General features: G+C 35.4%; 1 protein-coding gene across 1 annotated transcript; it reads left to right on the forward strand.

The window, feature by feature from the left end:
• The first annotated feature begins 1,999 nt into the window (after nt 1-1,999).
• Nucleotides 2,000-20,051, forward strand: LOC131049924 (uncharacterized protein At4g15970-like). The gene is made up of 4 exons (XM_059214169.1): nt 2,000-2,384; nt 18,808-18,986; nt 19,094-19,447; nt 19,557-20,051. Exons 1-4 carry the CDS (start codon nt 2,000-2,002, stop codon nt 20,049-20,051), a joined length of 1,413 nt encoding a protein of 470 aa, XP_059070152.1.
• Nucleotides 20,052-21,293: the final 1,242 nt, after the last annotated feature.

Consider the following 21,293-nt stretch of genomic DNA (forward strand, 5'->3'; position numbering starts at 1 on the left):
CTCTCTCTCTCTCGTTATCCTATCCTATTATCACCGTCTCCCCCTTCTCTCTCTTTCTCTCCCCCTACCTCTCCCTCTCCCCCCTCTCCCTCCCCCTCTCGTTATCTTATCCTATTCTCTCTCCTCCTCCCCCTCTCTTGACCCTACTCTCTCTCTCTCTCTCTCTCTCTCTCTCTCTCTCTCTCTCTCTCTCTCTCTCTCTCCCCATCTCTCTCACTCTCTTCCTATCCCCTTCTCTCTCTATCTGTAACACTCTCTCCCTCCCCCTCTCCTTATCCTATTCTATCCCTCTCTTCCTACACCCTACTCTCTCTCTCTCTCTCAATCCTATTCTCACCCTCTCTCCCTTCTCTTTCTTTCCATATCTCTCTCCCTCTCTTCCTATCCCCTTCTCTCTCTGTCTCTAACTCTCTCCCCCTCCTCTCCTTATCCTATTATATCCCTCCTATTCTCTCTCTCTCTCTCTCTCTCTCTCTCTCTCTCTCTCTCTCTCTCTCTCTCCTATTCTCATCCCCCTCTCTCTCTATCTCTCTCTCTCCCTCCCCCCCTCTCTCTCTCTTGCTCCCCTCCCTGTTTCTCTCTCTCCACTTCTTCTTTGGTTCCTAGTTCTACATAACCTGTACCGGTTATGCAAAACTAAGGCCAAAACTTCTAGTTTTACATAACCAGTACGGGTTATGAGAATTTTTTTTTGTTTTTTTAATTATTTTTTGCTAGGCTTGGTGTTACCAAGCCTAGCACATTTTTGAATTTCGTAGAACACGCATGGGTTATGAGAAATTTCATTTTTTTTTTTGTATGTGGCCACTTTTCTGTTCACCATCTTGGTGCACTTATCCAAACATGACTTAGGGAAAAGAAATGACAAAAGCTCGTACAAAGGAAAGAGACAAGAGTTGAAGGGAGATAGGAAGAATTTGAACAATTTTAAGAAAGAAGGTAATACTTCTATTAGGTGTCTTAAGAAAAGGGGGCCACTAGGGGATGTTTATCTTGTGGTGGAGAACACTATGCAAATCAATTCCCTACCAAGAATCAAGGGTTATCATATTGGAAGAATCCTCCACCCTCAATAGGTAGGTTTCCAACAATGGATCGACATGGCATTGGATAATAAATTGGAAAAATTCCATATAAATTTGATACAATCTTCGAGTATGATTTATGGAAACCATATCTCTATTCTTAAAGATATTGGTGCAATAAAAAGCTCTATTCCACCCAAATTGTTGAGTAAATTTTCTATGATAGATAGCTTTATAAAAAAATCATGGTCTATATAATATGCTAATCAAACTAAAGATCAAGTAGAAAAACGCTTGTATAAGGTTAGGGTTGAGCTTTTGGGATTCTCAATAGAGGTTAACTTATATGTAGCTCCCCACTTTGCGGAGGCCAATGTTGCCCACATTATGTTACATGTGACTAAAAGAGAAGGCTTTAGAAAATTCTAGCTAGAGTCTGACTCACTAAACACTATCAATTGTCTGAATGGCCACACGGATCCTAGATGGACATTTGCTAATCTGATCAAGGATTGTCGGGATGTAATAAATGAGTTGGAATAATTCAAAATTTTGCATGTATTTAGGGAAGGCAACAAAGCGGCAAATCTATTGGCCAATATGGTGGTGGGCTATGTGGCGGCTAAATGATGGAGTAGTAGGGATTCATTCCCAAAAAAAATGTGCGACCTGGCTTCTAATGATTCCACCCACTTGTGATAATCAATGATATTTAATCATGATTTGATTGAGTTGTTGGGGAAATGATGCCTTTTTCTTCTCCCTAATTGAATATCTAGAAACTTCCCTTGTGCCTGGATTTTCTGCCTAATTGTGTGGCCCATTTTTTCCTACTGTTCAGAGACTTTTCTGGTGTGGCCCATTTCATGCTACTGTTCGAAGACTTCTATGGTGTGGCCCATTTCCTATTGTTTGACAACCCAGATCATTATGGGTGGGGACAAGAGCAAGCAAGAATTGTCTACTTGTGAGAAATGGAAGAAAAACAAGGCGTGGCAGGAAATCATCGATGGGGGAATGTCCCCTTCTTGGAAAGACTTCATGACCCTTCTCCTCTTCTTACAGAATCCTTTGTCAATGGGTCGAAGAAAGGGGTTCTGAGGGCTTATGGTGCTGATTACCAGGTAGATGAAAGCCTGGTGGTGATGGTTACTAGTCTGGCGATGAATGGCAGAAGGTTCTATAGAGACAAGAAAACAAGGGAGGAGGACTTGGTGATTTTTTTTTACAAAGGCAAGGAGCGCTCAAGAGTTAACAAAATGGTTGATGGTGGCTACAACAGGAAATATCTTATGGCTCCCTGGGTGGACATGGCCGAGTTCATCATGAGGTATATTACGCTCAATGGAAGATATGCCAGTATCTTTTCCTACCATTTTGAATCATTTTGGGCATGGTAAAATCAGTTCTATTCCTTTCTATCTAGCCTCCTCTTTAGAGAATAGTCTTGAAAAACATATGGAGAATCCAAATAATCTTGTTCTTCATGAAGGGCTTATTGTGCTCATCATGGAGTATGCTAAGACCCTTGAAGTTGTACCCTCTCTATCTGAAAAAGGCCAACATACTAATATTCAAGATGTCTTTGACTAGAAAATGGATTTGGAGGATAGTGGGGGTGCCATTCCTTTTGACGACCCTGATTATAAGCTAGTGGAAGAAGGTGAGATGATGGTCACCCCTGGGATGTTTAGCAGTAAGAATCCCCCCAGATGGGAGACCAACAAATATAAATCTACCAGCAAATTGATTTCTAAGGTCGAGCCCCTTTCTAAAAAGAAGAAGCTTGTGGCTAAGGACTATGGTCCGAAGACTTTAGACCAAGAAATTAAATTGGAGATTCCAATTGACGTCTTGAAGGAAAAGAAGGGGACCATGCCTAAAGAAGAGGATAGTGGGTTACAAAGGATTAGTACTTTGATGAACCTAGTGATGTAAGTGACTAGAAGCTGGGAGAGCTACTGGAAGTGGGTGGAGAGAGAAGTTGATACTCTCAAAGTGGGGGTAAAGGAGATTATTGATATCTTCACAGCTTCGCCAAAGCCTAACAAATCTAAGAAGCTCATGATTATGACCCAAAAACTCTCCCAAGATGTCGAGGTTATGAAATGCAACCATGAACAAAGAATTGAAAAGGTGGAACAGTCTATGGCGGAGATAAAGAAAAACCTCAAGAACCTAGTCGACGTAAGAAAGGAGGCCATGAATAATAATATAGAGGGGCTCGAAAAGATCGATGTCATGGTTGCAGAATACAGATCCATTTACAGTGAACCTTAGAAAGATCTTGGAGGTGAAGACATGGCTGTCGGAGACAACAAAACCATAGGCCCTAGTTCCAGGACCAGAAGCAGGAGTAGCAATAAGGGCACCTCCAGATTCATTATGGAGGAGCTGGAGGAAATCAATAAGATTACCATCCAGAAGAACAAGGAGTTGGTGCACTCTCTTAATTGAGTTCTTTTATTTTATTTTGTTTTGTTTTGTTGTCTATGTCTCTTTTGCTTTCATGACTGTTCTGGGGTGCTCCCCTATTTTGCCATTGGTTTATGTCTGTTTGGCTGATGGATGGATTTTGTAAAACTTTTGGTTTCAAGTCCATATAAAACATGTTTATCTTTATCAAAAACTTATATGTAGCTCCCTCAAAATCCTATGACATAATTTTAGGAATGAATTGTCTTTGGAGACATCAGGCTAAGGTTGACTATTATTCTAAGATTGTTGAATGCCTTTATAAACTCGAGAACAAGGTGTATCTACAAGGCATCCAATGAGAAGTCAAAGTTTAGGAGATCTCTACTATGCAGTCAAAAGAGAAAGGGATGCCAACTATTTTCAATCAAGATGGAAGATATAGAGAAACCCAAGGAAATATCCACCAAAGGAAACCTTTGTTGAAAAATACATTACCTTCAAAATTACCTAGATGTTTTCCTTGAGGAGTCACCAGGGTTATCCCTGAAAACGCTATTTGATTTCTTAAATGACCTAGTACTACGAGATAAACTCATGTCTAAGGCTCCCTATCAAATAATGACAATACAACTTATGGAACTAACAACACAACTTTAAGAGTTGTTAAGGGATTGATTTGACCAAATGTATCACCATGGGGAGCACCTAATTTTTGTAAAAAGGAAAGATGGAACTCTGTGATTGTGTATAAACTATCATATGCTCAACAAGGATATGAAAAGGAATAAGTACCCCCTACCACATATTGGTGATTTGTTTGGGGTATGTGCAAGATCATGGTGGGCCAAACAGGCCCTTAAGTGGCAATGAAAAAAAAATGAATAAATTACCAACATTATTTCAAAAATATGTAAGAATAGAATATGTAGAAAAATGAATGTGGTTTCTAAGCGACTAGTTGTTCTCTGAAAAAAGAAAAAAACTATTTGAAAAAATTTCATATGTATTGTTATTGATTTTTTAAAGAAATTATTTATTAATATATTTATTTTATGTTAAAATTATCTACAATGCTATAAGAATCATGATATGGTAGTATTAAGATTTTTTTTAGAGTTGAAGTTTATTAAAAAGAAAAATTAAAAAATAAATCTTAAACAAATAAACTAATTTTTTGGTAAATAAAATAGTTCATAAATAATATTAATAAAATAATTTTAAATAGATATAATTTTTAAGTGATAAATTGTAAATAGAAAAACATAAATGGTCATAAAATAGATGAAAATTAAAATACAAGATAAATTCTTGTGGGAAAAATTTCACACACTAATAAATTGGAAGTTTGTATTAATCCTTCAATGAATTATATCAATACATGTTTTCTTTTCCACTTTTTTCTTTTTCTTTCAATTCAAGAAAAATCAGAAATCATGAATAGTTTCTAAAATTATGTACTAGAAACTAGTAACTAATTTAAGCATTATCATTCATATCTACATTTTGGTGATCTTCCTTGATCTTCTTTTAAGTCCATCTAGATACTTCCTCTTATCATGCTCTTTCTATTTCAACAACTCTAACATCTTTTTAAATTAGAATAGTTGCAGTTAAAACTACTACTAACAATTAAAAGAAATTTACAAACTAGTCACAATTAATACCAATTTAAGTACATGTATTAACAATTAAATAAATATTCTCCCACTTGTCATACATTGCAACAGAAAAAAGAAAACTAAAAGAATAATTAAAAAATATTTCCCTTAAGCTCTTTGCATAACATGAAGAATTGATATTTTTTTGTAAAATAATATTGTTTTTTTTTTTATAAAAGTGGATAAACCACTAAAATATATTAATAAATATTGTTTTTTATAGTGCCTGGTTCAAAGAGAACTGAAGGGAAAGAACCTATAAGAAAACCCTTCAGTATTGCTCAAGTAACACAAGCCTATCTACCCATTACAACAAGCCCATGGGCACAATTCATCCAAAAACCCAACTCAATTACATAATCCTCATTAGATATAAAGGAAGCTGCTAGAGGAGGCATACAAAAGAAAACTATTAGAGTGAAACCTCAAGAAGAAGTATATCCATCCAATAAACCAGAAGATCAACCAAAAACTTGAAGCTGGACCACCCCTATCTATGAAACACAATTCTCCAAACCACTGATTAGAATGATACCACAGAGCGGAAGGGAAATTAGTATAAGAGATTCTGTCAATACAAACATTGTGAGTAAACATAATATAACCCAAAGAAGGAGAAGGAGAAGATGCTGAAGACCTTGAGGAGCTAGAATAAAACCAAACCATAGAAATGCCCACAGAAGCAGCCAAGAAAAGACCAATAAGATGAGAATCCATCTCATATACCAAACAATCTACAAATTCCAAGCTCTTAAAGACAACCACCATCCTCCAAACCTAACCAAGCTCTTCCAGATAAAATAGAGCATATTACCATATAATAAATGATACCATAGAAGAAAGAAACATGAGAAGGCCAACAACAGAGCCTTGATATATAACACTCCAAAAGAGGAAGCATTATGAAAATTACCAAAACCACACAAGAGACCTCCTCGAATGTGCAGAGACCAACTTCAAGATATGATAAACAAGAAATGTTCCACATAATTATATGCAGGAAAAGAGGAACCAGGCTGGTAGAAAGAAATCACCCAACAATAATGAAGCAAAACCTAAATAAAAACACGACCCCCACTAATTACCCAAACAAGAATCAATCTGCCATCTCAAAGCAATCATCATTAAACAACCGAGCAAGTGAAGAGTAAGTAGTAAATACACTCAAGCAATGATACCCGAGACATCCACCCCAACATATCACAACATGATTAGCAAATGAAACCACCGGTGAGAAATTTATAATGAAAGGAGTATGCCCACACGATACAATAGTTATACAGCTAATGAGTACATCCCAAGCAATAAGCTTGACGAGCTCGAATACTCATACTAATGTCGTACTCAGAAAGTAGAGCATTAGTTCATGAAAAATAGGTAACATTAGACCTATGGAGAACAAATTCATCACAACTAAACAGGAAAAGAAAAGCCAAAGCAAATACCAAGCCAATAGGAAGGATGCAAGGCATGCAATTACAGACTTACACCCTCCTTGCTCCATGCAGAGATACTTACCGAATATGCCATTAACAAGGGAGTTACCATAAGGCAGACAACACTCTCCTCAATGACACATGTGAAAGAAAAACCACACCCAGCAAGGAGTGTAATGTAGGCTACAACCATGCCCAATCTATTTTAAAAGAGAATACAAATGCAAGAGGCAAAGATATCCAAGGGGGAAACCTCCAAATACTCAGCCCCTTCAACAACAACCCTATTAGCCAAGTAGTCTGCAATAACATTTATCTCCCTATAACAATGAGATATAGTAAAGGTAGAAAAACACTTCAACTGTGTAAGGATGTGCTCTAACAAGTACTGTGGATGCCAAGAGACACATTTCTTAGCAGGGACCAACTGAAAGACCAACATTGAGTCCCCTTCAATAATGATGTCCTTAATTCCCAGAGATATGGCAAGATCCAGATCAAAAGATAATGCTTGAAATTCAACAACATTATTGGAGTTGACACCAATATATTTGCCGACAGCTTTAACAATCTTAGAATTATGATTAAAAATGACTACCCGAACCCCAGCCTTCCCCGGATTACCCTTAGCTGCCCCGTCAAAATTTAACTTGAAGGAGAATTGGGGGGGAGGGGGGAATCCATTTGGCCATCCTATGTTTGACAAGTGAGGATAATCCAGTTGTTAACGCCCCATGAGAAGGAATGACTCGAAGTGAACTCCACTTCCATGTAACCCAATTATCCCAATGAGAAAAGGACCTCAGATGTTCCAAGTTTCTATAGATGTAAGAAAGAACCACCTCAGAAATGGAGGATTGAATCTTGTCAATAACCTCCTTAAATGAAGCAGACTTACGATTAAAGATCCTAGAATTTCTCTTTAGCCAGATGCTCCAAACAACTATAGAAGGTGCCACATTCCAAATAGAGGAATAAAAAGAGCATGAATGCAACAAAGGCCAAGACCTAAAATATGATAATAAACTAGGACTAATAGACAAGGACCAACCAAGCATTCCAAATAACCAGTACAACCATTCTATAGCAAACAGACAATACAAGGACAGATGATTCATGGTTTCCATAAAAAATCCACAAAACACACAAGGAAAAATTGTAGTAATCCCAAGCCTATCCAATCTCATCCCAGTGAGGATTCTATCTTGAACTGCCAACCAAGCAAAACACCCAGTTTTAGGAAAACACATCGAATGCCAAAAAAGATGAGAAGGCCAATGGAAGGAAGAAGAAGACTGAGACAAGGATTTATACCCCTCCTTTACTGAGTAGGCACTTTTAGTCCAAACCAAACTATCATCTTTATTTTGAAACATAAGAGATCTATTCTAAAGCTCTGCCTCAAAAGAAACTCTAAGCTCATTCTCAATGGGCAGGAAAGCAATAGACTTCCATCGGGATACTGGATAAGGACTTGAAGAATCAATGACAAAATAATTAGCAACAAAAACCCCCCAGAGATTAGAAAGAATATCAAACAGTGGAGACCAATCTCAAATGGAAGATAATGCAGGATGACCGTTCCAAACTTCATCCCAAAACTGAGCCTTCTTCCTATTATGGACAACCCAAGAAAGGTGCGGAAGGATGACCGATCTAAAACTAACCAAAAAATTCCTAAAAGCTGAACCTTTTGGAAGAGATGAGGCTATGAAAATCCTTTCTCTAGGAGCCACCCTTAAATACTTAGCAAACCTAATGGATGCCCATTTACTTGATGGATCCTTATATAATTTCCAAACAAGTTTAGCCCCCAATTCTTTATTGTGGGACACTAGATCTCAAATACCTGCACCTCCCAGCTCTTTAGGAAGGAAAACTTTATCCCAGGCCAGAAGGGGAAGCTTCTTTTTGCCCCCAATTTTATCATTTCAAAGAAAGGATCTTAGAGACGACTTGAGATCCTGGATAACTTTGGGGGGAATTTTCAAAATAGACATTAGGTATGTAGGAATGGCATGAAGAACTGACTTAATTAGAAGAAGCTTACCCACCAATGTGAGCCATTTATGATTCCAGGAAGAAATTATTGAAGATATCACATGCACCACTTTATCCCAAAAGATAGCTTAATCCGAACCAACAAAAAAAGGAATGCCTTTGTATTTGCAAGGAAAGGCACCCACTTGAAAGCCCCAAAATTGAATAAGCCTCTTTTTGACCAAGGGGGATACATTCAAAAACAAAACCTTAGATTTTAAAACATTAACTTTCTGACCAGAAAAAGAAGAGTAATCAGTGATAATCTTCTTGATTACTCTAGCCTCTGTCAAAGAAGCAGAACCAAATGGAAGAGTATCATCCGCAAAAAGACAATGGGATAGCAAATAAGGATAACCATCTATTCTAATACCATGCCACAGACTAAATGTTGTAGCATCAAAAATGGTCCTGCTTAAATCCTCTTCCAAAAAGTATAAACAAAAAGGGGAAAGTGGATCCCCTTGCCTAACTCCCCGAGAGGAAGAAAAAAACCCAGAAGGTGACCCATTAATCAAAACCAAAAATCAAATAGAAGATATGCAAGAAAAGACCCATTTAATCCAACTATGGGCAAACCCAAAGCACTTCAATACAACAACAAGAGACTACCAGTTAACCTGATCATAAGCTTTAAGCATGTCAAGTTTCAGAATCATAACCAGAATTTTTTGTCCCGAAATGGAATGCAGGACCTCATGGGCTACAATCACACCCTCCAGAGTTTCCTTACCAGGTACAAAGCCACCTTGGTCAATGAAAAAATCTTAGGAAGGAGCATAGCCAATCTAACCGAAATTGCCTTGGTAAAAATCTTGTATAAAGTATTGCAAAGAGCAATAGGGCGAAAATCAGAAAACGAGTTAGGATTATCCATTTTAGGAATAATAGTAATAAGAGTAGTGTTAAGTTCCTTCAAAATAGTTATATTACACCTAGACTCTTCCAAGGCTAATAAGACATCATTCCAAATGAAGTCCCAACACTTTTGAAAAAATAAAGCCATAAACCCATCCGGACCCAAGGCCTTTTCCGAATGCATGGAAAATACCACCCCCCTTAACTCTTCCAAAGAGAAAGGAGCCATAAGCATCCTATTATCCTCATGAATAACTAATGAGGGGACCAAATTTGCAAAGGTAGTATCTAAGGAAACAGGCTCAGCTGACAAGAGGGACTTAAAGAAATTTACTGCTTCAGAAGCAATATCATCCTCATCTGATAAAGTCTTCCCATGAGAATCAATAATACTGGAGATTCTATTGAGCTGGCACCTTAACTTAGTGGAAGAGTGAACAAATTTGGTATTTCTATCCCCCTCTGATAACCAAACATCCCTAGATTTCTGCCTCCAATAAGATTCTTCCCTACAAATATTAATCTGCCTACAAAGAAGTCATACCCGAGCTCAATATAATCTTATTAATCTGTTTTATTTCCTCCTAAATCCTAGCTTTTTCCCCAAAAATATTCTTAAATGAAAAGAATTCCAACTTCTGATTTTATTTTTCAAAAAAGCTAATTTCTTAACAATCTGAAACATCCTTGATCCATTAACATATGGAGCAGACAACCACCATTGTTTTAATAAAGGCAAAAAAGATTGGTCCCTAAACCACATCGGCTCAAATTTGAAAGGAAGCTTCCTAGGAGCCCTATCCTCAAGTATAGAAAGCATTATAGGAAAATGATCTGACCCGATAAAAGGTAAAACTGAGGAAAATAAGTCCTGACCAGAATTATACCAATTATCAGATACCAAAAACTGATCCAATCTTTCAGCAATTTGACAAAAGTCTTTTTGCATATTAGTCCAGGTGAAAGGACCATTTTGAGGTTTACAAATGGGCAAAAGTCAGCAATAGTATGCTTATTAGGAATGATCCCCCCAACTTTCTCTTCTAAACATGAAATTGTATTAAAATCACCCCCAAAAATCAAGAACATATTCAACAAAGGAGAAGCAATCAAGGCTATACTTTCCCAAAGCTTCCTTTTTTCCACCACCCGAATAGGGCCATAAACATTAAAAAGCTAGAATTTAATATTTGACAACCTACTCTTAGTTAAAGCAAGCATCCAATTGAATGAAGAGGCAACTAAAGAGAGGTCCACAGTAGAATATTTCCAAAGAAAAGCAAGCCCTCCTGACACCCCTAAAGAAGGAGAGGCACAAAACTTCCAGGATCTCCAGGAGGGAAATAACATATCTATAGAAGTTAATTTTAATTTAGTTTCTTGCAACATCACAATATCACACTTCATTAAGTCCAACTGGGACTTAATCAAGCGTCTCTTGTTAGGAGCATTTAAGCCCCTAACATTCCAAGATATTATCTTCATTGGTCTAGAGGGGAGGCATCGAATCCCCTCTTTTAACAATTTGGAGTCTGAGAGTCTTTTCCCACAACAAAATCCTTTTCAAGGCTCCTTTTAGAATCCAAGGCTCTTGTAACTGGTAGACTAAAAGGCTTTTTGGACCTCTTCTTCTTGGAAGAATCCAAAGAAGCAAGAAGATTTGATTGGATACCAACATCAATCTCCAATTGAGTATTAACATACTTAGGCTTATGACCCCTCTTTGCAGGAGTAGGAAAAGGAGAAGTAGGCAAAAGTGGGGACTAAATCAAAGGTAAGCCATCTAGAGGAGCATTTCCAACAAGGGCCTTATCCTTACCTTGACCCATACCCTCCTCCCTAATAGCATGTGATGGATCCCCAAGAACAGAGGGAACCAAAGCCCTTTCTGGATTAAGCAATTCAAACTAACAGGGAAAGAAAATAAATCATTGTCCAACCTACCTAAATCAGCTTTAATCGAGGTTATTATTTTATCAGCTAGATCAGAATTTAAGACAATGTTATTATTATTAACAATATTTTGCACTTGAGAAATAAGATCATTAGCCGGAGCGATAAGAGGACTATTAGTATCAAAAGAGGGCTTATTAGAAACCAACTTAGCAGGGCTAACAGGCAAAGAAGAACCCTAAACACCCGACTTATCTTTTTCCAGACCCACACATTTTGAGGGCAAATTCCAAACAACTTTAACATTACCCACACAAATATCCTTATCCAGGCCCAAGACTTGTGAAGGAAAAGAACAATTAATTGAATCTTTATTAATTCCAAATCAAACTTTTTTGTCCAAAGGAGAGATGACAAGTGAAATGTGATCTAGTCTTTGAACATACTTGGCACAAAATTTCAAGAAAAACATTTAAGATTTCTGTCAATAGAAGAATCTATAGATCTGGAAGTAAATCTAATCTTTTTCATATCAAAAAACAAAGCCGAGTCCATAACAACTGAAGAACAAGAAAATTCCAATGAAACCCTCACAAGGGTTTGATGCCAAATACCAACAAAGGACCAAATGTTACAAGTTCGAGGAGGGGACACATTCACAGCAACAAGAACACAAATTTTAACCAAAAATACGTCATCCTAAAAAATAGAGTGCGATATTAAAAAATTTCCAAAAGAATCCCCAATTTTCTTTAAAATATCTGACTCAACAAATTCAGAAGGTAGTTGAGGGAGTTTAAACCAGATAGGAATCTGTTTGGAAGGAACCCAAGAGGGCTCGAAGAAGGGTTTCCAGATTTCAACAAAGACCAAATTTTTACCCAACCAAAAAATCGGGGCCTATAAAGCCTTATCCCTAGCTTCAGGAGAATCAAACACAACAATAAAAGCACTTGCAAATAAAACTTGGAAGTACAAGGTTCCATACCAGTGCGAGTGAATCTTACATTGAAGCTTTGAAACAGAAATAGAGTCTCCCCAAACACAGATAATGACCACTAAAGCCTGAAGATCATGTGCCTTTTTCCCCAAATAAATATAAGAAGCATCAATCGAAGGTACCGGAAGCCATACAAAATTTGACTTCAAAGACCTCTCAGGATTCGGTAGAGGGCGAACAACTTCCTTTGATTTTTCCTTCCTCAAAGAGGGACCCAACATCTTTTTTATAGGGGAAACCCTAGGTTCTGTATTTGCCACCCAATATCGTGCCTTATTAACATCTTGGGAAGCCCTAAAATTGCCAACCCCTGAGCCATACCCCTTTATATGGCCCCATCCCTCTGTCTTTCGAAAAAACCCCTGAAAAATAACCAGAAGATGGGAAAGAATGGAAATATCATATAACATTTTTAACCCAAGGCAAACCCTCATTCCCCACATGAGCACCATGGAGAGGAAGACTAGAAGAAACATTATGTCGGGCAACCATGTCCACCCATTAACCATTTTGAAACACCCACTGAGGCACATGATCCATATTGGTGCCAAAAGGATCTTCAGGGGGATGGGGATCAGTGGTCGCTTCATCTCCCCAACCAAACTTGAAACCCTCCTCCTACATGACAAAAATTCGCAACCCTAAAAAATTCACTCCACTCGTAAAATAATATTGTTATTTTTCTTTCTAAATTATAACAAATATTAACATTTTATAGAGTGAATGCCCATTTATGATGCACATTTCATAAAAAGTAATAATATTTCATATTATTATTTAATGTGTGTAAATTTTAAAGAATATCACGCAAAATTGAGGAGAAGGTGTAAGGATATATATATATATATATTTTTTAAATATAGATTTTAATATTATTATTTAAAAAAATATAGTTAATATTTTATTATTAACTTTTTTAATAAGAAAATATTTCAAAAAAAAAAATTTTAATATAAGGATATGCTACTTGTATGTTTTTAAACCCAAAAAGAAAAAAATATTAAAAAAAGAAAGAATTAGCTTTATTCTTATTCTTCTTCTTTTTCTTTTTCTTTTAAGCAAATTCCTTTTTCATTAAGTTTAATTTTAAATATTTATATCATTTTATGAAATTAAAAATAATTATTAAAATTAATTTAATTCATAATTATTTGTTTTCTTAAAAAATTAATTGGTGTAGAATAATTATATTTTGAACTAAAAACTTTCTTTTATTGTCTTCTATTTATAAGAATATCTTTTATGTTATCTTTTTTTATTAGATATTCTATTTTATTTTTATTTTTAATTCTTCTTTTTCATTTAAGAATTAATTTATATTAAGTTAAATTTTATTTCAATTATTTATTCTTTCTTATGAAATTAAAAATTATAATTAAAAGATATTAGAATTAATTTAATTTTAAATTTTTGTCTTATGAAAATTTATTTATTGTAGAATAATATATTTGAACTTTTGTTTTAATTTATAAAATAAAATAAATTTCAACTTAAAACCTAAATTAAAAATTTGAAGTGAAAAGGAGAGAGAAAGAGAGGGAGATAAATTGACTTTTGATTACTCGTTTCATGTCAATAATTTAAGGATATCATGTCTCCTCGTTGACTTATATTTATGACAACATTTCATTTGATTAGTATCTCTATCTCTATCTTTCTCCCCTATCTTTATCTCTCCCTATTGTTCCTTCTTTTATATCTCTCTACTTCTATATCATCTCTCTCCCTCTCTTCCCCACTCCATCTATTTACATATATCTTTATCCCTCTCTATATATATCTCCACATCTCTCTCACTCACACACACTCTCCTTATTTCTCCCTTCTTATCTCTATCTCTATATGTATCTCACTCACATAAATAAACTCTCTCTCTCTCTCTCTCTCTCTCTCTCTCTCTCTCTCTCTCTCTCTCTCTCCCTCTCTCTCTCTCTCTCTCTCTCTCTCTCTCCATTCATCTCTCCTAGTCTACATCCCTCTCTACCTCTCTATATAACTTCCTATATTTTTATCTTTTTTTATCTCTCTATCTTCCCCTCTCTCATTGTTTCCCTCTTTCTATCTATGTATCTCTCTCTCCCACTTTCTCTCTCCTTCCATATCTCCCTATCCCTTACCTCCCATATATTTTACAAGTAAAATCTATTATATATCCCCTTTCTATCTCTAAATTTTATCTTTATACCCCTATACATCCCTCTCTCTCCCTCTTTATATCCCTATCTCTTACTACCTCTCTCCCCATCACTCTCATTTTTTATATCTATCTACTTCTCTCTCTAACACACACACTACATGTTTCTTCCTCCCTATCTCTTTCTCTATCTCTCTATTTTCCCCCTCTTTATCTCTCTTTGTCTCTCTAAACTTTTCTCTCATTACTTGTCTTTATCACCTTCTTCCTTTATCACTATTTTCCCCTCTATCTTTATCTCTATATATCCTTCCCCCTCTCTATCTCATATTCACTCCATCTCTCTCTCTCTCTCTCTCTCTCTCTCTCTCTCTCTCTCTCTCTCTCTCTCTCTCTCTCTCTCTCTCTCTCTCTCTCTCTCTCTCTCTCTCTCTCTATCTATCTATCTATCTATCTATCTCTCTATATATATCGGTGTGTGTGTGTGTGTATCTCCCTCTATCTCCCCTTATTTCACCCTCTCTCCTTCTATATATATCTATCACAATCTTTCTATATTTTCCATCGCATTTTATCTCTCCCTCTCTCCTTATCTCTATGTTTCCTTATATCTCTCTCGAACACTCTATTGTCCCTCTTCCTTTATAGATCTCTCAATCTTTTCCTCTCAATCTCTCCCTCTCTACCCCCTTACCTTTTTATCTTTGTCTCTTGCTCTCCTTGACCCTATCTCTATATCTATTTTTTAATCTTCCTCTCTCACTCCATCTCCATCTCTTCTCTATCTTCCTCTCTCCCCTCTTTCTCTAGACATGTCTACCTCTATCCATCCATCTATCTCCCTCTCTTTCTCTTATTATCCCTCTATCTAGACCACCATATTTATAAAAAAGTTTCTCTCTATATCTATCTATCCATATTTCTTCTTTCATCTATCCCTCTATCTCTATCTAGTTATCTCTCTATCTCTCTATACCACTATATCTCTCCCACTCTATATATCACTTCCTATCTCTATCTATATCTTTATCTCTATATCTCCATCTCCATCTCCATCTCCATCTCCATCTCCATCTCTATCTTTCTATTTGTCCTTCACTCTATTTAATTTTCTCTTCCATATCTATCTATTTCTCTCTCCCCTCTCTCTTTATCTCACCATATCTCTCTCCTTTTGTCCATCTTTCTCCATCTCTAACTCCAACTCTATTTATATCTTTATCTTGTTCTCTATCGACATCTCTCTACGAACATCCCTCTTGCTCTTCCCCTCTCCATTTTCCCTCTTTTTAGCCCTATCTCTACCCCCCTCTCATTGTCACTATCAATTTTCCATAGCTTCCTTTGGCCTATCCTCTTGATGTAAAGTCAATGAAAATTTTAATTACCATTATTTGTATACAAGGATACTACTAACCAATATTAGACATGGTTGATTATTCATCAATTATTTTCTCTATTTGACTCATGTCATTTCCAAGCACTATCATGCCATCTTTTCTATATTCAAGAAGCATTTTAACAATTACATATCTCCTACATGTACACCTATACTCTTTTTTGTTCTTATAAATAACCATTTTTGTTTGACACCATATTTTCTAGCTATTGAGGGTCAAATTAAATTCTTTAATCCTATCTCATTATAATTTCACACTCAATGCATCTTGGAGTCATAATAGTGACACCATAACCTTACCCACGTGGTTGGTTACAAGGGTGTGCTACATCTAATATTGTATATTTATCTTGCCACTAGTGGCCTATTGCCTTACTTTTACCATTTTCTACTCAAACTACTTGGATAATCATGATATGTATGTTTTTTTGTTTAAATGTTCTATAAACTTAGATAGATTTTTCTGATATTTAGGGTCATATCATTAATCTACTTTGCCAATTCTATTGTAATTTGTATTTATTTACACCTATCTCTATCCCATGTGATTGCAATGCTTATAATTTGAGATGCCTAACCTAATTGTCATAAATTACATTCATGACAGCAATTTAACTTTTATAACTTAAATTATTATATGCTTAGCTTATATATCACAACTTATTTGGATTGGGCAAATTTTCTTTCATTAAATTCTAGATGTGTTGATTTGGAACTATTAATGTTGAACCCTAATATGAGCAATGAGAAATATTACAAAGAATATTTGATTTTGATTTTGATTGTGATATTAATGATGACGAAGGTGATAATGTTGTATTTATGAGTACAATAGATAGGTCGACACACCATAAGGGAGAGAACACCATGTCGGGAGAAGGAACCTAACATTTTAAAAGTGAAGGGTTATGATGGAATAGAAACACATTTTAAATATTTAGAAATATTTAAGTGTCTATTAATTATTTAGATAATTGCATGTGAACTTCTTATTTCATTTAAAGTTTCGAAAAAAATAAAAAATTTAGAACACATTTTTGTTAGAAATGAAAGTTAATAACATTGAGAGAAAATTATTTCTATATTAAATTTCAGAAGGAATCTTCGTATTTTTATGTTTTTGAAGTTTTATTCACAACCTGGACAAAATTTAGTATTATGAGGGAGTTAAATTATAATTAATTTTGCTAATTATTAAAATTCTTGATTCGTAACTCCTTTTGGGAGTGGATGGCTAATGCCTTCATGCAATACTCTGAATTGGCATAAGTGCTAAAATTAGCCTAATACAGGAAGGAATCATGTAAGAAATTTTAGACGGGTCATAAGAAGTTCAAAGAAGACTATTTGAGGAAGAGAGAACGCAACATAACAAGTATTCAATGGGATTGGAAAACAGGGAAATATATTTTTGTATATTAAGAGGATTTGCACTTGTTGCAGGAGACTAAGTGACAAGGTGGAAGGAGGGAGAGTGGAAGCGAACCTTACAGCTCGGTAGATCATGATATACAGTTTCACTATTTTATTTCTTATTACGGTATGAAACTGCTAAGACGCATGCTCTTTGATAAGATCTTATGTTTCTCATTTGCATAGTTGTATTTATATATATATATTGGGGCTTTAGCTTCTTGTTCTATTGCAAAAACTTTGATAGTTTTTGCTACTGTGTCTCCCGTCCTTCGATCTCCATCTACATTTCGTTGTCTTGTAATCATTAGGGTTTGTCAAACAAATTATATTATTATGCTGAGATATCTTTATCTTTAATGCTGAGATTTGTTTTAGTATACGGAGGATATGGAGTACACAATACACATGGGGTAGTTGGGATTACTTCCAACAAATAATACTCTAATATTTATGCTTCCATAGATGTATATCTTTGAATCTGCGCTCACCTTGACATAGTTATAGATGAAAATAACAAGAATTTAATCTATATCTCTCAATTGCAATATCCTGAAAATTAACCTTATCGTTGCTGCTACTTTTCATGGATGATCATAACCTGGTGAGAAGATTTTTCCTTTTTACAGAAGAAGTTTCTTTGTTTTCCAAACTGTGGCTTATGTCTATTGGTAGCTCATTATTTATTTTTTGCATTAAATATTTGTATAATAATGTTAAGATGTTATTAAGAGAGGATATTATGAAATAGTATGTGATAAGATCAATTATAGAATTATGAGAAATCCCAGTCCCTTAGATATGGTCAGAATTCAGCTAGCAGTTCCGTTTCAAACATGAGTTAGTTTAACAGGTTTAATTTTGGTTAAGAAAAACAAGAAATATATTGAACATTGTAATAAGGATGAGCTATAAAACTGTGAATTGAATAATATGCTGAAATAAACTGTTTCAGGATATACAAAATTGAATAATGGGAAAACTTTGGGTTGCGTAATGGATTGAACTGAGGATAGGGAGAAATTATCAGTCGGTTAATCTTAAAGAAGCACGTTATTCAAAATAGAAATGATAACATTCAGAGTTGGTAAGGGAATATCCCATCAAATCCAGATGTTACGAGTCAATTCTCTTACGTAGACGGCGCGGCATCGACTTAGATAATTTACAGCAGCAGAGCAATTACATAACCGTTACATGCAGTAACTCATATATAGATCTTGCTTAAAAACTGACATATTAATGCATTGCGGTGTAATGGATTGAATATAGGATAAGAAGGAATTATCAGTTGGGTAATCTTAAACAAGCACGTTATTCAAATAAGAATTGATAACATTCAGAGTTTGGTAAGAAGATAACAGAAGAAATCGACCAGTTTCGAGTCAATTCTCTTATCGTATCCTGCACGGCAATGACTGTTTACGTTGCAGTTTATTGGTAGATTTGGACTTTTATTGCTGCTCATGTGATTTATATGTTTTGGGAAGCACGAGAAAAGTTTGATATTTGAAACATTTTCAATTTGTGCAGCTCCAAGTTGTTCGTGGGTCATGGCCAGTATGGATCTAAGCAAGAGAGAGAGCGTTTTGGGAGTGATCTGCTGTGTGTTGGTGTTTTTCACACTGCTCTCCAACAAGCCACTTTTCGAACAGGCCATCTCCAATGTCCTCAACAGCCAATTTCAAGGAGAGCTGAAGAATCACAATTCAGTAAGTCACAATCTGAGATCAAATTTCAATCTTTGAAACGAAGACAATATTTTGAAGAGTGAATTGTAGTGATTTTCTTATTGATGTAGTGGTTTTAGACTGAACAGGACGAGTTGACATTAGCTCTGGGCAGGGCTTCCATGCCCAACAAGACGGTGATAATTACCACAGTGAACGCAGCGTGGATGGAATCTGGAGGCATTTTTGACTTGTTTATGAAGAGTTTTGAAATTGGGGAAGAAACGCGACCACTGCTAAACAATCTGCTGGTGGTTGCCCATGATGAAAAGGCATTCAACGCCTGCACACAAATCCATCATCACTGCTATCGATTAAAGACTGCAGGAATTGATTTTTCAGGCGAGAGCGTCTTCATGTCGGAGGATTACTTGAAGATGACACGCTCTAAAATCCTCTTCCTCACCAATGTCCTACACAGAGGCTACACCTTTCTTTTCTCCGTAAGTGTAATCTTTATCAACTCTAGTATTCAGATGGTATACTGACTTATTTGGCCATGAGCATTTATATTTTTATTGTTAATTTTATTAAGTTCTTGTTTTTGCACAGGATTCAGATATAATATGGCTTAGAAACCCATTTCAGAGGTTTTTAAGGGACACAGATCTTGAAATGTCGTGCGATAAGTTTTCAGGGAATCCAGGTGATATGAGAAATCAAGAAAATACAGGGTTCATGTTAGTCCGTTCAAACAATAGGACTATTCAGATGATGGAGGTGTGGCACAATTCCACGATAATGAGGCCCCACATGCATGATCAGGATGTATGGAACGCCATTAAGTTGACTAGAAATATTACTGAAATAGGTCTGCGTGCACGCTTCCTTGATACCAAGTATTTCAGTGGATTTTGCCAATCTAGTAAAGATTTGAGTGTGGTGTGCACTATGCATGCAAATTGTTGTAGAGGATTGAAGGCCAAAATTCATGATTTGAGAGACGCTCTTGAAGATTGGACATCCTTCCAATCTAGTGGATTGAATAAGACAAAGGTGCATTGGAGAGCTAGAGAGGAATGTAAACGTTCTTGGCTGACAAAATGATATAACTTTGAGAAAATTAGCATGTAAATTTATCTATTGTAAGCTATTATTTGCTAGTCCTTGTTTTTGACGAGAATTGTAATATTTATAATGTATTGAATAAATAGTTTATAGTGTTTTCAAAATAATGAAAAGGAAAAATAATTGTTATTGTCTAATATTTATTATTTATTATGTTTTTTTGGTTGATTATATAAATTTTTATAATTAAAATTACATAAGAAAACAAAAACCAGTCATAATTCATGGGTAAGAAAAAATAAATTGTCTTAATATTGTCAAACTCCATGCATTTACTCTACTTGTTATGGGGATGACATTTGAAAAGGGTTGTAAATGTCACATATTTGATGTGATAGATGAAAATTGGTTTTAATAAAAAGAGGTTAATTTCCTTTAACTATATTCTCGCCAACTACACTAACATGAATAGGCCCCTTGAGAAGGATATCTCTCGGTGTATTCTATATATTATAAAATTAAATATATAGGATAGCTCTCAACCTATGATAAGGTTGACTAGAGATTTTTGTGTAAGGTCCTTGAGACGTATGGATTTAACAAACAATGGGTTAAATGGATCTTCACTTGGATCTTCCGAATGTGTGCTCACACATGTGTGAGCAAGAGGAGGGTAGGGACACTTGTCACATTATGACAAGTTTAGATCTTGGTCCATGTAGATGGATTCAAGGGTTAGGATTTAATGGACAAGGATTGAGGATGAGGTTGAATAAAATAATAAGAGAAATGATAATGGAGATTAATTAGTTTAATCAATTAATTAAGTAGGAATTAATTAATTGGTTTAGTAGGAGGATTTGTAGGACAAGGTTAAACATAATTAAATAAATATAAATTTATTTAATTAATGGTGAAGGTTGAATTTAATTAAATAAATGTAAATTTATTTAATTAAAGGTGGTGGGTTAAGATAAAGGATTAATTAAATAAATAATAAATATTTATTTAATTGGCTAGAATGGGATAAGGTCAAGTGTAGTTGGGTATAGACAAATTTAGATGTCTATAATGGATTTAACAAACAATGGGTTAAATGGATCTTCACTTGCATATCTATTATGAGGTTTTTTGTTCTTATCAATGGCTCCCCCGAAGGATTCTTTGAGGTGTTTTGGGGACTGAGACAAGGGGATCCCTTATCCCCTTTTCTTTATATTATCGTTGAGGCTAGAATTTTTGGCCTTGGATCAAGAAGTCAACCAATCCAAATTTGAAGTT

This window comes from Cryptomeria japonica, chromosome 2, assembly GCF_030272615.1.
Source record: "Cryptomeria japonica chromosome 2, Sugi_1.0, whole genome shotgun sequence".
NCBI classification, from domain to species: Eukaryota; Viridiplantae; Streptophyta; class Pinopsida; order Cupressales; family Cupressaceae; genus Cryptomeria; species Cryptomeria japonica.

Bases quoted from the DNA above. Each gene is read 5' to 3' on its own strand.
- LOC131049924 (XM_059214169.1), top strand. From the start codon at position 2,000: ATGGAAGAAAAACAAGGCGTGGCAGGAAATCATCGATGGGGGAATGTC. The intron at 18,987-19,093 runs GTAAGTCACAAT...TAGACTGAACAG, and splicing joins AGCTGAAGAATCACAATTCA to GACGAGTTGACATTAGCTCT. The intron at 19,448-19,556 runs GTAAGTGTAATC...GTTTTTGCACAG, and splicing joins GCTACACCTTTCTTTTCTCC to GATTCAGATATAATATGGCT.